The 17,490-nt window shown below is 37.4% G+C and overlaps 1 protein-coding gene across 4 annotated transcripts; it reads right to left on the reverse strand.

Annotated features, from left to right (window-relative positions):
- Window positions 1-211: 211 nt before the first annotated feature.
- LOC120085909 (serine/threonine-protein kinase 19) lies at window positions 212-17,044 on the reverse strand. Of its 4 annotated transcripts, XR_005484072.1 has the most exons (10): window positions 16,948-17,015; window positions 16,790-16,863; window positions 16,130-16,603; window positions 13,441-13,521; window positions 10,273-10,365; window positions 9,477-9,596; window positions 8,906-8,977; window positions 8,224-8,301; window positions 1,201-1,462; window positions 316-585 (listed from the first exon to the last, which is right to left on the reverse strand). XR_005484072.1 is itself a non-coding variant. In XM_039042213.1 (8 exons), the coding sequence occupies exons 1-8, from the start codon at window positions 17,042-17,044 to the stop codon at window positions 1,271-1,273; spliced, it is 807 nt and encodes a 268-aa protein (XP_038898141.1). In that variant the 3' UTR covers window positions 212-1,270. The 4 variants fall into 4 exon arrangements, 1 of the variants encoding a protein (XP_038898141.1); XR_005484071.1 differs by lacking the exon at window positions 16,130-16,603 and having other exon boundaries at window positions 16,948-17,044; XR_005484073.1 differs by lacking the exons at window positions 16,790-16,863; window positions 16,948-17,015 and adding an exon at window positions 15,915-16,044 and having other exon boundaries at window positions 16,130-16,264.
- Window positions 17,045-17,490: the final 446 nt, after the last annotated feature.

The following is a 17,490-nucleotide window of genomic DNA, read 5'->3' on the forward strand; positions in this document are numbered from 1 at the left end:
CTAATTTGTTTTATTTTCAAGACTTTGATCTAATTTGATGGCATAGTTAATTAATTTGGAATGTCAATAATATAACAGGTATACCACACTAATATACCATATTTCGAAAGAAAAAACATATCATATCAATGGTATTGTTGATATACCAAATATAAAGTATATTATCTATAATGATATATTTAAAGTATAACATAGATATTTCGATTGTATATCAGTATTAATTAAATATATCATTAATGTATCAACAGTCAATTGACATTTCAATCATACAGATACTAATTTAAAAATGAAAATGGAAAAAAGAAAAATATGTAGCCCCATGATTCTGAAATCTTAGAAGAAATCCCCCCAAATGTTACAAAAGTACTACAAGTGGGTCATTTGAATGTTCACATACAACTGAACTAAGGTAGTGCCAACATAAACTAAAACATTCACAAATTCAATAGTTCTTATTTCCCATTTTGGTAACAAATCAATAATGAGAAAAAATAACAAGTTTAAGAATACACATCCACTTACCAGCCTTGTGATGATGGCTTATGATCAGCTTTTGTGGCTTATCCTCTTAACTTCTATCTCAGTCTGCAAGCAAAAAATACTTGAGGCATCCAGAAGGAAGAGAAACTTTAAATTCTATGAAAAATATCATTTAACCCTTGATTAGGTAGGTTAATGTGTCAATTTTAATCTTAAATTTTAATTCCATTGTACAAAGCTATGAATTTAAATGTTGCAATTAATATCTCTTCAAAATCATAACTAATTTAGAAAATTATCAATGAATCGACCAATAAATCATATGAATTCAACTAACACCCTAAATCATATCACAGAACTCGGCAGCAAAGATTACGTGCGACGCCGCTTCCAGATACATATATGAATTCAACTAACACCCTAAATCATGTCACAAAAATGTCCAACCTCTATCATGAAATTACCTTGAACCTAGCAATGATTGAAACAAACCAAAAAGATTCAGTCCTAGTAACAGAATAATAATTAAAAAGAAATAGTAATGAAAAAACCAACTACTTAAGAGCATCCAACACAATTGGAATAATGAATGTAAAACATAGTCTCATCCAACCATCTTTAAAATGAAAGAGAGAGAAACTTAAGTATCCACTTATATACCAGAGTAAAAATTGAACTTTTCCCTGAATTCTATTATATATTCAAGTGATAGCAACTTACCTTTCAACAAGATAATAAACAAGAGGGAAGGATAGCACAAACAGAACCACATGATTCAGTCCTCCTGATTTTAATCTTTCGATAACTGAACAAGTAAGCCTGTCGGTGATTGCACGGTTCGGAGGTAACCAGAGCCAATTAAATCCCGTATATGAAATCTCATATCGAGTGAAGAAAAGCGAAGACGTTTTTTCTGCAAAGTTGTCATCATCATTTCTTTATATTTGGTACGTTTTAGCAAAGAAATAAGTTCCTTTCTGCCCTGAAATAAAAAGAAAAGACCACAGACATCAATACATCACATCTAGTGAAAGATGATAAGTCAGAATCTCATCAAAATTCAAGGACACAGTTTCATATAATCTTACACTATTCGACTAAGGTCATATAAGTCGCAGTTTTTATTGAATCTTAACACTTAATTCCTACCTCCAAACCATAAGTCAAGATAGAATTGTGTTCACCGTAGGTTGACATATTCATTACTTCAAAGACAGTGCTTGGAAGATGGATGGAAGACGTAATTTCACATGAAAGTTTCTCTATTTATTCCCTCTAGACACGCATATGCATAACGTAGAGGAAACAAAATTTTTATTAAAAAATAAAAGGAGAGGAATCCATTAAACTTCAAGAAAAGAGAGAAACTGAAAAAAAAAACATTCAAACAACAACAAAAACAAAAAAAAACAAAAGAAGACAATACTATTGAGATACAATAAAGAGAGAACACCAAAAAGCAAACCTTGAAACCTAACAAACCAACTCCCGAAAAGAAACTCAAAGCTAGATAACACATAAACTTTAAAGCCAAAGCCAACTAAAGACCATCAAGCAGACGAGGACTTCTTTCTTTAAGACCAAAAGTGAGAGGACCAAACCACAAAACAAACCAACTTCTAAATGGCTGCTTCCAAGCTTCGCAACTACTAGGTAAATGCCTCCTTCTATAGCCATGCGACCCTAAAACCATGTGAAGTCTTTACTCCTGGGTGAATGAAACCATATTCACAAATACTTCATCCATGGTTGGTTTTTTTTTTCCCTTCTTCTTTCTAAAGATATAAGTGATTTGTATTATTTCTATATAGAGTGTACAATAGGTGATTTGTATTGTTTTTACCATTAGAGCATACAAACTAGATTTCTACGCCCTTTGATAGATATATAGAAATAATACATTCACATCATGGGAAACATCAGAAGGTTTGTGGCCTGATCATGATGGATCCCCAGTGGGAATCATATTCAAGTAGATACAATTACAGAGTAGTAGGGGCAGAGATGCATTTTTTCCCTTAAATAGAAAGAACTTGTTAAATAGGCTTCAAGTCTTTTCCAATTAACAGCTCTTTCCTTCACCATTTTCCATGATAACTTACACTTAAGTTTGTCTGCAAATGTATTAAAAAATTACCCTATATATATTGTATCCGTGTGAATCAACAACTTCCTTCATAAACTCGGTCAATATTGATAAATATATAAATGTTTCTGTTAAACCTCCAATTCTTTATACCTACAAAAGTAGGGGCCAGAAAGGAAATTCACAGAAGAAAGTTGTTATAGAAGAAATGGGAGGGGAGAATGTTGTTATGGAAGAAAAGGTAGGGGATGAAAACCGTTTAGAGGGACCACTGGCATTCTGTTATAAAAGGACACCCTGGGTATCCGAATGAGGAAGGAATTTGTGAGATAAATAAAGGCTGAGGGTAGCTTTTAGAGAGAATCACCAGCTCTCTCGAAGGCGCTGGTTTTGCTACTTCCCTGTTTTTATTTCTCTGTTTTGAAGTATTGGTAGTGTTGATATAAGTATTCATTGTCTTTATTTGCACCCTCTGTATTTCGCTTTCTCCATTAATATTAATAGAGCAGAAGAGTTTGTCTTGCTGTGTTTTTGTCTCTTTTGTTGGGTCCTTTTGTTGGGTTTACTGAGTGCAGGGAGAGAAACCTAACAAATTGGTATCAGAGCCCACCAATCCTGGGGCGAACAAGAGCAATGGCCCAAAAACAGATGGAAGAGAGAATGGATGCAAATGAGGAGGTTGCCGGACTGAAGGATATGCTTCTTGGACTCTACAAGAACATTGAAAAACTGGCCGAGGAAGTCAAAGAAAACAACTCCTCGAGGAAGGAGGAGTCGAGAACCACAAGAGCCACCTCAAATTGAGAGAGAAGATAGAAGAGGCAGATTCGTCTCAAAACCAAGGAGCTGGAGGCGCCGATAAGAACAAATACAAACAACACGAGATCTCTTTGTTCACGGGCAAAAATCCAAAGTCGTGGGTTTCACGAGCGGAACATTATTTTGAAATACACGAGTTATCCGATGCTGAGAAGGTCAAGGTGGCGGTTGTCATTTTTGCTCCAGATGAAGTGGATTGGTTCCATTGGAGCCATAATCGAAAGGCCATCACTACATGAGAGGAACCGAAGAAGAGGATGTTTGAACATTACAGACCCATCGGGGAAGGGAGTTTGGGAGCCCGTCTTTTGAGGATTAAGCAAAAAGGATCGTACGCTGAATACGTGAAGAAATTAGTCACCTACTCAGCACCCTTGCCGAAGATGGCTTAGAACTAGAGACGCCTTCATGAACGGACTTGAACCAGCGTTACAGGCAGAGGTTATCAGCAGGCACTAAACGACGCTGGACGAATGTATGCGTGAAGCCCAATTGGTTAATGATCGAAACGTGGCCCTAAAGATGGCTCGGGCCGATTTGGGGATAGTTGGGCTTGGGCCCAATAAACGGGAGGCCCAAGGCGGAAAAAAAGACACAAGTGCAACGAACAAAGGGTACATAAAAGGGAATGAAACCCTAACGATGAGCCAAATTTCCATTCCAGTGGAGGGCAATTTTACGAAGAAGGATCCACCGCTGAAGAGACTCTCAAATACCGAATTCCGGGACCAACTAGACAAGGGTTTGTGCTTCTGTTGTAGCGAAAAATATTCTCCCGGACACCACTGCAAAATAAAGGAGAATCGACAATTGATGTTGTTCATCGCAAACGAAGAAGAAGAGTCCGAAACCGAGGAGATTGAAGAAAAAGAGGAAAAACCAAAGCTAAAGAAGATAGAAGTCATTGAGAAGGTGGAACTACCATTAAAGTTGATGCTTGGATTTTCAGCAAAAAGGACCATGAAGTTGAAGGGAACGATGAAGGGTAAGGAGGTAACCATGCTAATTGATTCAGGAGTGGCACACAATTTTATTCACCAAGAAGTAGTGAAGGAGTTAAATCTACCATTAATATAGAAGACAAAATTCGGAGTGGTAATCGGGAATGGAACGGCCATCCAAGGTAGAGGAATTTGCAAGGATGTCGAATTAGAACTTCTGGAACTAGTGGTAAAGGCAGACTTCCTGGCCATCGATTTAGGACAAATAGAAGTGGTTCTGGGAATGCCTTGGCTATGCCCAACGGGATTCATGGGCATTCATTAGCCCTCACTAACTCCTTCTAGTCTGGAGATTCTCACGCCATTCTACAAGGAGATCCGTCTCTTACGAAGGCCGAAATATCATTTAAAGCTCTATCCAAAATATGAGAAGAGGACGATCTAGGATTTCTGATCGAATTTCAGCACTTGGAAATAGAGGGGGAAATAAGGGTACTCGGGATGCGGAGCAACCCAAATATGAAAGTCTACCGGTGATGATCCAATCGTTACTAGAACAGAATGAAGATGTGTTTGAGACTCTGTCCACTTTACCTCCCAAGCGCGCGATAGATCACCGTATCTTGACAGTTAAGGACATAAACCCATCAATGTTCGCCCATACAAGTACGGCCACGCCCAAAAAGAAGAGATCGAGAAACTTGTCTATGAAATGTTACAGGTCGATATAATTAGACCAAGCCATAGCCCTTACTCAAGTCCAGTGTTGTTAGTAAAAAAAAAGATGGAGGGTTGCGATTTTGTGTAGATTACAGAAAATTAAACCAAGCCACCATTGTTGCTAAGTTCCCCATTCCGGTGATTGAAGAGCTTCTAGATGAATTACATGGGGCAGCAGTATTCTCAAAATTAGATCTTAGATTGGGGTACCATCAGATCAAAATGAGAGAAAGCGACATTGAGAAGACTGCCTTCCAGGCTCATGAAGGACATTGAGTTTATGGTCATGCCTTTTGGACTGACCAATGCCTGAGCCACATTCCAATTCTTAATGAATCAGGTTTTTCACCCCTTCCTTTGTCGATTTATACTTGTTTTTCTTATGACATTTTGGTCTATAGTCCAGACATTACCACTCATGAGACTCACCTGGGAGTAGTGTTCAACATCCTGAGAGACAACAAGCTGTATGCGAATAAAAAGAAGTGCATTTTCTGTCAACCAAGGATACAATATTTGGGGCATTGGATCTCACAACGGGGAGTAGAGGCCGATGGAGAAAAGATTAAAGCAATGATGGAATGGCCATAGCTGAGGAATGTATTGGAACTCAGGGGGTTTTAGGACTCACCAGTTATTATAGAAGGTTCGTGAAAGGGTATTGTAGCATTGCTGCCCCTCTAACCAAACTATTACAGAAAGATGGATTCGTATGGGACAAAGAAGCCACTCGAGCCTTTGAAGAGTTGAAGCATGGAATGATGACTTGTCCGATATTGGCCTTACCGGATTTTACTCAACCATTTGTAATTGAGACTAACGCATTAGGATATGGATTAGGGGCGGTATTAACTCAAAACTACAAACCGATAGCCTACTTCAGCCAAAAACTATCACCCCGAGCCCAAGCAAAATCCATCTATGAAAGGGAACTAATGGTAATAGTATTGGCAGTCCAAAAGTGGAGACATTATCTGTTAGGGAACAAGTCCATAGTAATCTCCGATCAAAAGGCCTTAAAATTCCTAATCGAACAGTGCGAAGTATAACCTCAATTTCAAAGGTGGTTGATAAAATTTTTGGGGTACAACTTTGAGATCTTGTATCAACTAGGGTTGCAAAATAAAGCAGTTGGCGCCTTATCACACATTCCCCCAATAGCAGAAGCGTATGTATTGACAACTCCAACCTTAGTAGATATGGAAGTGATACTTAAGGAAGTTGAAGAAAATGAAGAACTCCAACAAATAATAACAGTGTTGAAGGACGATCCTGAGGGAAAACCAAAGTATCAATGGAAGAACAGCCGGTTGCTATACAAGGGAAGATTAGTTCTCTCTCGCACATCCTCACTAATTCCAACCTTACTACACACATGCCACGATTCGGCATTAGGAGGTCATTCGGGTTTCTTGAGAACCTACAAAAAAATGAATGGGGAATTGTTCTGGCAAGGCATGAAATCAGACATGAAGAAATACGTGAAAGGGTGCGAAATTTGTCAAAGAAACAAAACAGAGTCTTTATCCCCTACTGGTTTGTTACAGCCACTACCAATTCCCGAATTAATCATAGAAGACTGGACCATGGATTTTATTGAAGGGTTACCTAAGGTGGGAGGCTATGATACGATTTTGGTGGTGGTCGACCAGCTGAGTAAGTATAGCCATTTCATCAACCTCAAACACCCATTTTGGCCAAACAGGTTGCATAGGCATTCGTTCAAGAGGTAGTTCGACATCATGGAATTCCAAAATCTATAATTAGTGACAGTGATAAAAAAAATTAATAATAATAATTGAGTAACTTCTGGAAGGAGATGTTCACTTCAATGGGTACACAATTGAAAAGGAGCACCGCATTTCACCCTCAAACAGATGGACAGACTGAGAGGGTCAACAGATGCCTTGAGACATATCGGAGGTGTTTTTGTAATAAACAACCCACAAGATGGAACAAATGGCTTGCGTGGGCTGAATTATGGTACAACACCACATTTCATGTTTCAATTAGAACCACTCCATACCAGGCAATATATGGGAGACCACCCCCTCCTTTGATCTCATATGGAGACAAGAAAACGACGAATGACACCGTGGAGCAATAGTTGAAAGAAATAGATCTGGCTTTAAATGCCCTAAAGGAGAACTCAATAGTGGCTCAAAACCGAATGAAGAAAAATGTGGATTTACATCGAAGGGAGTTTCAATTCATAGTCGAAGATGAAGTTTATCTAAAGCTCAGACCATATCGACAACGTTCATTAGCACGAAGAAGGAGTGAAAAACTATCCCCCAAGTTTTATGGACCGTATCGAGTCATCGAGAAGATCGGGGAGGTGGCCTACAAATTAGATCTTCCACCAGAAGCCTCCATCCATAATGTATTTCATGTTTCTCAACTAAAGAAAAAGTTGGGGCAAGCACAGCAAGTGCAGCACCACCCACCTATTTTGTCTGAAGATTTCGAATTACGAGTAGCTCCAGAGCTGGTATTAGGGGTTTGCTGGAATGGAGAAGTAAGCAGCCCAGGAATGGTTGGTTAAGTGGAAAGGATTGCCTAAAAATGAAGCTGCGTGGGAATCAGTCTCCCTTATAAAACAGCAGTTCCCTTGCTTCCACCTTGAGGACAAGATGCACTTCGAGAGGGGTAGTATCATTAAACCTCCAATTCTTTATACCTACAAAAGGAGGGTCAAGAAAGGAAATTCATAGAAGAAAGTTGTTATAGAAGAAATGGGAGGGGAAAATGTCATTATGGAAGAAAAGGTAGGGGATGAAAACCGTTGAGAGGGACCACTGGCATTATGTTATAAAAGGACACCCTGGGTATCCGAATGTGGAAGGAATTTGTGAGATAAATAAAGGCCGAGGGTAGCTTTTAGGAGAGAATCACCAGCTCTCTCGAAGGTGCTGGTTTTGCTCCTTCCCTGTTTTTATTTCTCTGTTTTGAAGTATTGGTAGTGTTGATATAAGTGTTCATTGTCTTTATTTGCACCCTCTGTATTTCGTATTCTCCATAATATTAATAGAGCAGAAGTCTCTTTTGTTGGGTTTACTGAGTGCAGGGAGAGAAACCTAACAGTCTCCAATTTTAGATTGGACGCCACCCTGCATACATATTGCCAAAATACAAACAAATTATGAAGGAAGCTCAAAAATAAATTATTTCAGATACCTGAGAAATGCCTTTCAGTACAGAACCAATACTTGGAATTGCAAACCAATACACGTTTGGATCAATAAGCTGGCGATTCTGGAAAGAAAAGTAGAAGTGAATATTGGCACAATCAAACGCATGTAAAATAATTAAAAATTACTTATAAAGAAGCAAATGTTGAGCTTTCATTAAATATTCTAAAAATAAAAAGGGCCCAGCCAATCTATGTACAAATGACCATGTAAATATCATATGGAAAGGAATTCTTATTCTTAAAGGTATCCTAAAAATGAAAAGACGGACTCAAAGGCAGACCACCTCAAGTGTGGCCCCCCGAAACTTTTGAAAATCTTATGATTATATTATACATGCGGCCTAAAATATGCGGTGCACTGGTCAACTGATATTGATAGAATAAGAAATGAGTATTTGGTGCAGGGACCTACGTGAATGCAAGTGAGCAAGAGGCAAGAGCTACTCAGCAATCTATCAAAAACAAAATTTATGGGGCACGGGGGACCACCATGAATGCAACAAGCTTTCTCTTTGTTCCCGGTTATCTTTAAAACACAGCCTTACTGAGATAAAAGAACTAAATTTCCTGTTATTTCAACTCTAACCATATACTTGATCTTTTCCCCATATTCTTGCTTTTTTCCACGTTGAAGGCAGTTTTAATGAGAATCTCAAGATTACTTACTATGAGTCCAGCGTTGATCAAGAGGGAGATATCTTCGTCTTTAATCTTTCCTCCAAGAGATAAAAGACTGCACTGAAGCAAGAAATTAATCGGTTGAGTATCTTTTTTTCTACGCTAGGGAATATTTTGAGCCCTAGTTCACAAAGATTATTAGGAATTAGAATTTACAGGTCAAGACTCTTGCTCAGCAAAATGAGAATTATATAATCTTTTTAGAAGAACAGAGAATTGCTTTGGTCAAATTAAAGTTAGTCAAACTATAAGGTTGAAATCTCCACCAAGCCCCATATTGCTGCAGAGACCTAAACAGTCCTGAAGCTCCATCCATAACTCCTTCATACAACTATGGGAAGCTGCCTGTACAGCTTAGTTAAATATATGAACTTCACATTTTTATCTCCATTCTATTATAAAATTGAATATTTGAATGTAAAATGCAACATCTAGCGTCACACCCTATTAAATTTGCATATCCTTTTATATATTTGCACAAATCTGATTTTCATCCTGAAACAAGCTACTAAAACAGGCCACAGAATTTAGGGTCTATAGGAAGTATACATTTACTCACAAGCTCCTGATGTCCAATACTAGGTTCCAATTTGCAATCAATAACATGCGTCTTAAACCACTGAAAAATTTCCATGCCACGTTGCATCCTTTCTTCAAATCTTGATAACACATGGTCAATCTGTATAAAAATAATTAAATATAGAGAAGGAAAAAGAGACAGAGAGGAAGAAGAGACAGTAGAAATCATACAGAAATGATAGACTTGAAAGCCCTAAAAATGCTATGAGGTGTTCGAAAATAATTGAAGTTGGTTGAATAGGAGGCAAAGAACTTGAAAATCATGACAAAACTAAATGCATCATTGAATAACAAACAAATCCACATGCTAATGTCATAGGAATAATCCCTCAAAATTCTAATGGGTAAGAAATATTTTATCACAAATTGCAAAAAGTACAAAACCCGAAGAGGAAGGTACTGCATCCATCCTCATAGGACGGCAATTAGAAAAGGCCCGCCAATTGACAATCATAAGGAAGAAGAAGGATAAATGAAAAAAAAAATTAAGACATGCCAAATCCATCAATTCCTTAACTTTATTCTTTCCTTCATAAATTCTACAATTTCTTTTTCAACAAATGTTCCCAACAGAAAGCTTTTGACACACCTAACCAAACAATAATCAATGTTTGAGCAAACCAAGAAGGGACCAAATCCAAGGGAAAGCCAAGGACCAATCAACCCCTCAAATATCCACACACACATTACAAGCAAGCAAAATCTCCCATGAAAAAATACAAGGCGTCAGGTTACAAAATGAAACTTTATATAATTACACATTAAATAAAACTAACCTGCTTCAGATAGTCATCCAAAAACATTATTGCATGATCATCTTGTCCAGTATTCAGTTTGAATACACGCACTACTTTTTCTCGTTTTAGACACTGCATAAACAAAATCTACGAATAAAGATCACCATAAACCCAATTCAAATGTCTTTGAAAAATTATAAAATTGAGGTAAAAAAAAGTACAATTAAGAATAACATTGAGAAAGCAATCCTGCACAAAATTTTTCTATAAGAATCCTACACAAAAACATAATCAGACGAGGATCTTCGCCTTGACAGCAGCAGAAATTGTGCTAGTTTGGTTTGCACTGCAGACACCTCAAAAGAACTGATATTAGCTAGTCCCTCAGTCACAAGAATGTTTCAGAAAGACTTATTGAAATGGCAGATGTAAATTCCACGGCCAAATGGATGGGCAGCTTTGAAGACTCTCATTCTATACTTCTTATATAGAAAATGTTCAGCTCAAAACTCCCAGAGAGAAAACACAGTCAGAGGAGGTAGTAAGTATGCTGAAGCTCTTAGGTCAACTTCAGGAGTGGAGGACCTTTAAATAGTTCTTTGCTGAGGCTCAACTTAAAAGGCTGCAAAAGGAGGTGAGAAAATTAAATTTGAAGGAAATGCTGATACTGACAACTTCCATAATGACTGGGAAAGGATTGTTGAAACACAAACAATACAGATTCAAACGCAGGAGTCTTTCATCATAAATCCATTCCAACTGGATAAAGCCATTCTTCAATGCCCTTCAAAGAAGACAGCTCACCTGCTTGCAGTGAATAGGGATGGGTCACTTTCACCTCATTCTCACTAAAAAAGGCGATATGGGAGGCAAAAGAACATGGCAAGAATAATTTGGTCTCTTCTTATGGTGGGTGGGTGGGCTAAATTCAGAAACATTTCTTCACATTTATGGAGATTGGAAGTCTTTAAAGCTACAGGGGACCTTTTCAAAGATTTTATGGGTATTCTGAAAATAACTCTACCCTTATCAATTGTGTGAAAGTAGCCAGAATGGTCCAAAGGAAACTATTGTGTATTTATCCCGGCCGAAGTAAAGCTGGTAGATGAAGACCAATGTGTAAGACCCCTAGTCATGAAAATACTAAGATTATTAGTATGGGTATTAGAAGGGGCATATTAGTAAATGGCTAGTAAGTTGGTTAGAGCTTTAGTTATAAATAGGAGTGGTTTGAGAAGGGAGTGAAGAATTTGGTAGTGATTTCTTGTGAGAAACATTCGGATATTTAAATATCAATGGATATTCTGGGAAGAATCATGGATATCACAGAAATTCTTAAAATACTGTGAATTTTTTAGTGAAATTTTAAAACAAACTTATTTAAGTAATAAACTATGACTTTAAGCATATAAATCAATAATTAGAAGCCAAATATGATTGGTAATGGAATAATAGATAAAAATGAAGACTAAGCTAGTGATTGTGAGGCCCCAATTCTTGACTGGAGGGGACAACAAAGGCCTCTGCCCTTCCATCCCTTGGATAGATAGAGAGGGAGGGCAGAGCTTTTTTTGGTTTTTTTCATGTTGTCAAAGAGTTGAACAATGGTTTTTATTATGAATATGAACTAAATATTTTATTAATAAAGTTGATCAAATACAAGATTTCATAATAAAAAGATGATCTAACTTCTAAGAGGTACTAGCTCAACATTAGCATAATTCATTTGATAATGATAATATTGCTTCCAAGTCATTGTATATTAAAAATTTATAACATAATTGGAAGTATGTCATCTATAAGTCTTAATATCAAACCCAATGCTACCAATAGGAGGATACCTTAGATCAAACTATGTTTCATTCAAACGAGGATGGTCTAAAGAATGTAGATAACATAGAGGCTCTAAGTCTGAGTTTTCATCACTTTCACAAGGAAGTTGTCCCCGTGTGTAGATCAATGTCTTAACCTTTATCACTATAATCACAAGAATCATACTCACTTGAATGACTATCGTTACGATGAAAATAGCCATAGCTACTATTGTTATAGACATATTGACCATGTCCATGTTAACTGTCCAAATTCATCCCCTCCATACTTGAAACAAGTGAGTCAGCATCATCATGTGTGGATCTTATACGAATGAAAGGTTTTCCTATTGCTCCAATTCTTGGCCCACCAACTCTGTGGTCATGGTTGGAGTCTTGTGTGACATGCATGAATTGAAATTCTCTAGTGAAGAGGCTAATTCCTGCTCCACCAGCTTTATAGTCATGATCAAAGTCTTTTTTTCCCTCTTTTTTTTTTTTTTTTTTTTTGAAAGTGAAAATTTTCAATTGAAAATTGGAAAAGGTAGCAAATTGGAAAACTTGATATTGGAAAAAGAAAAAAGGATATATAGAGATAATCAGACGGCATGTAGACAAAATATCCACGATATATCCAAAAAAGATCCGTGATATATCCATAAAATGTCCATGATTTTGTTGAGCTGCAAAAGATATTAGCCCAAAAAGATATATCACTAATACTGGCGATATATCGTGAAATTTGGAGAAAAAAGACCTTACCCCACAATATTCCTATCAGATATATGATTTTACAGATATATCGCGGATATATCGTCAACATATCAAGATATTTCATCCTTGATTGGGAGAGTAGCCCTTTCAAAAGGCTATGTTATATTGTCATTTCTTCATTGATATTGCCATATAAATCTATCTAGTTCTTCGTTAAATCTATTTTTTGGTGTTCTTCGTTTGTTCTTCTTGTTCTTGAGTATCCTTGTTAGGTGGTATCCTAACACAATGTTTTGTAGTCCAAGTAGTGGCGTGTCAAGACAGGAACCTCTCTATAGACAAAATAGCTGAAATCAATGGTTGTTTTTTCACCGGAAAATGGACTTCTACAACATAAGAGAAGGACCCAGCCCGAGTCCCATGGTCCATTGGCTGATCCAAGGTAGTAGGAATTAATCGACAATCAAATACACGAGATTAAAAAGGAAAAGATTATTTGGAGTTATTTGGCTAGAGCCCTATTTTGGTTTCTTATAGTGAAAGAAATAAAATGGTTGTTTAAGATATGTTATTAAATCATCTTTTAACTTTTTTGTATTAGTGTGCAGCATTTAGCATCTTGGTGGTTTTCTAACCACAAAAAAAAATCTTGTAATAAAGAAAAAGAGTAAGAAGTACAGACCTCTAGTTCCCTGTCTACCTCTGTTCGGTCTTTCAAACTACTATACAACTGTGATTGCAAAATGAATGGCTGAATTGACACCTGAAAACAAGAAAAAGTAAATAAACGCTAAGTGTAACAAGCAATTTATGTTCAATGGGCTTGACTCGGATCAACGTCTTTTGAACTAAGATGCAAATGCTTCATAGAATGCAGAGCAAGGCAGAAGACAAGACAGACTAATAAATAACTAGTGATTAAAGAGTGTGCTGCACATTGACATGAAATTTTCCTTCCCATGTTTCATCACTGGTTAAGTTATATTGATTCTGCCTTCTACAACTCTACAAGTTCCAACAATGAAGAATGAAGATTAAATGAGAAGAATAATAGAAAGCATGCACACTACAACAAGATTCTTTTTTTTCCTTTTTTTTTTTTTTTTTGTAAAAGTTTCTCATGGAATTTTTCTCTAAATTTTCTCCCTACTCATGTCCAAGGCTCTTGCAAATTGCAAACAATCTTCTCTTCCGCTATGCCCTTCATTTCCCACAAGTTGTTCCCAAACTGATAGAGAACACTGATTATAGGTTGCTGTCATGCTAGTAACATGCATGGCTCCGCTAGGAGGTCTTCTAACCGTACAAGGACTTCTTACCAGCTAACACCAAAACACAGCAACTCAAAGATCCATTTCCTTGATCTTCAGTTAAACTTCAAATAAAGCTTAGACCAAGTTCAATTGATGACCAAGCACCAAAACATTAATGATCTCTCATTTAGAAACGAAACACCAATCTTCAACTCCCATCTCCCTCTAAATCAACAACTCCCACAACGTGAACCTTGTTATGAGTTTTCTTCAATGCATGAAACCCATTAACACTCAGCCAAACTAGATGCCAAAATGTATGACCATTCCGTTGGTCTGTCAATAGCAACCACTAGAAAAAGAATTTTATGTTTTATGTTTGATCCATGAGCTCAAGCATGTTGCCAAAGTTGACTCACTATCTAACACCTTATTATTTCACTCTAAGTTTAGAGCAATGTCTATAGTACCCTCTTCAAATTCTACTAATTCACTTGTCATTACTCCATCAACATCATAGATACAAGCAATATTGTTGCCTACTTGAAAGTACAATACCAATTTCTAATTATTTCATAATTTTCTTCCCCTCTACAATAACTCTAAAAGTGCACACAGTCTTACACCTGAACCACAAGATAAGTATCCTAAGCAGACTTGTCATTAAGCAACTTTCTTTTTTTATAGAAATAACTACTTTCATTAAGAAAGAAATGAAAGAATAAAAGGCCATAGGAGGGAGGAAAAAAAAAACCCACAAAACCCCCTTAAAGAAAGGGATTCCGACTAAGTAAAATGTTTCCAAGAGAATAATTACAAAAAATCTTTGAAACCAAAGCCCAAAGAGAAAAGTGAAACCTCACCGAGGCCCACACCTCACTAGGGTCTCTTTCCACCTCATGAAATACTCTATTGTTTCGCTCCCCCAAAGATCCCACAAAATCGCACACACCCCAGCGTCCCAAAGAAAACAGTTGAAAGGCGGATGGGGGAGGAACTCCCCAATCATCAAACAAACATCCCTCTAACAAGCAAGCACAAAATCAAACTCCTAAAAAAAGTCATCCTACACGGATCTAGCAAACTGACACTCCTAGAAAAAGTGATCCAAATCTTCCTCCGCCTTCCAACAAAGGATGCAACAGCAAGGGCCCATTAGCGAAGGCATCTTTCTCAGAAGCCTATCCATCGTATTCACACGCCCAAGCAAAGTTTGCCAAGAAAAGAATTTGACTTTCTTTGGAATCTTAATCCTCCATGAGTTTTCAGGCTAGCTTACACGTACTTGAACTAATGTCAAGTGACAACCCGTCTGACCCTACAACATTTGGGTGTCAAGGAAACTCATAGGATATCGAGTCCTAGGTAGGTAGCCACCATGGATTGAACCCATGACCTCTTAACCCTTTATCAACCTTGCTTTCATACTTATTCTCAGAAATTTGAAATTTTCACATGATCCTTAATTCTCCTTCCACACAAGCAGTAATAACAATGATAACAGCAAAGAAGAAAAATAAAATGAGGATAAACACCACGTAACATCTTATAAATTTACTCTTAACTAATTAAATTCTATCTCCTTCAGACTCTGTGGGTTCAACTAAAAACGTGAATTTTTTTTCCTTTTTACAAATCAAACTTTCATAATAATGAAAGAAAAGGAGCATATAAAGAAACAGCCCACAGAAAACAAAGGAAGCCCCAAATTAAATAAGAAAATGGCTCCAATCCAACAAAATCAAACCAAGATCATAATTACAAAAGAAACTAATAAGAAACACCAGCAAGAAGGCATTAAACCGACCCCTCGCAAACCTCCTCACTGGATGTCTCAACCTCCCTAAAGATCCTATTATTCCTGTCTAGCCAAATACCCCAAACTAGCAAAAGAAAAACTCACTAGCCACATCAAATGGCCTTTCTGACGGAAAATCAAAGACAAGAGAACCTCCTCAATCATGGAGAAACAATCTCTTCTCAGGCCAAATGTGAACCAAAAGTCCTCAACCATCTTTTCCAGATCAACTTGACTGCACAAAAAGACAATCCCATGGAAGGCCGTGAATGTACTATATCTCACCTTAGTAAACAATAGAAAACACACGTATTTCTCACCTTTGAAAATATGACACAGATAATTTTTTCTTTCAACTTTCTGTCCACTAATGACAGATCGCAAACAGTTCGTCTTTTCTTAGATCTCCCATTTACTCGCGGGTTGTTCCTAAAACTGACCATGAAAACTTTGTTTGCAGGTTGGATGTCATGCCCAGGCCATATATCACAGAATCTGCCTCTTCTTCAATGCAGTGAAAAAGACCCTTGCGCCACAGCATAAATACATCTTCAAAAATTCTTTCTTTTGGGTATACACCCGTCTTCAGCTTGGAATTGTACTGAGTTAGTTTGAGGATTAAACTCCATAATCCTAACAAGCACCACAATCCATTGAAAACTCCTGGTTCTCTCCATTCAGTAGGTCCATAAAAAACTGAAAAGGAATTTCCCACATCAAATTCCTCCTCAACTGAAAACCTCCCACGGCAGTGGAACATCCCCGAGACTCTCATATCCAACACTTCGCATTCACTGGCAAAGAAAGACCCACTAGCTATAATTTTGAATTACTAGATTAAAAAAGTTGAATAGCCCTATTACACAAATCTCTACCTCTCACTACTCAACGTCTCCATGAAACGAACAATAACATACTCGTCTAAAATTAAGAAACCCAAATATAAAGACACAAATCAAATGAAATTAAAGAACCTAAACCTTGTCGATGTTGGGAAACTGAGCTCGCATCATTCGAAGCGCCGCCAAAGTATCGTTAAATGTAAGACAGTCCTCTGCATTTGAAGTAAACACAACATACTTTATCGATCAATCAGCAATTAGTCGAATAAAAATGCTAGAAAATGGCCAGAGAATACCCAAAGAGAGAATTTCATTTTTGTCGCCGCTATCGTCATCAATTTCGGCCTCTCGTTGGCGTTTCTTCCCTTTAGATGATTCTGAAGAACTCCTCATTGCTGCGGAATCGGAACATGCAGTAACTTGTTGTTCCACCTCAACGGTAACTGTGAGAGAGAATCAAGAATCTCTTCACTCGAGTTTTGTTGAGTCGGAAACTTGTTGGTCATACATCCCTTGCCCAAATGGCTCCGATTCTTGGTTTTTTTTTTTTTTTTTTTGGATGGCCGCATTTTGGAGGCCCAAACGAAAGTGTTTATGTCATAAGCATGTGATTTTACCAATCTTCGATGGTCTATTACTCATTCCTCGATGCACGGTCACTTGATATCCAGGTGCATGGTCACTCGATATGGCTGCAATTGACATGTGTATACTTGATCATATTCACGTCATACTCGATACCCGATTACTTTATACAATTCTTTTGAATTCTTAACTGCTTGAAGTCCATTATTTCACCATTTCCGTGTTAGTTTAAATTGTTCTCTCCGTTCTTCTGA

This window comes from Benincasa hispida, chromosome 9, assembly GCF_009727055.1.
Source record: "Benincasa hispida cultivar B227 chromosome 9, ASM972705v1, whole genome shotgun sequence".
NCBI classification, from domain to species: Eukaryota; Viridiplantae; Streptophyta; class Magnoliopsida; order Cucurbitales; family Cucurbitaceae; genus Benincasa; species Benincasa hispida.

What these genes read in the sequence shown, in the direction of transcription:
- LOC120085909 (XM_039042213.1), bottom strand. Translation starts at nt 17,044, where the DNA reads ATGAGGAGTTCTTCAGAATCATCTAAAGGGAAGAAACGCCAACGAGAG. An exon ending in TGGATGACTATCTGAAGCAG is followed by an intron (nt 9,597 to 10,272) that starts GTTAGTTTTATT and finishes ATTTTTATACAG; the next exon opens with ATTGACCATGTGTTATCAAG. An exon ending in TGATCAACGCTGGACTCATA is followed by an intron (nt 8,302 to 8,905) that starts GTAAGTAATCTT and finishes TTTTCTTTCCAG; the next exon opens with AATCGCCAGCTTATTGATCC.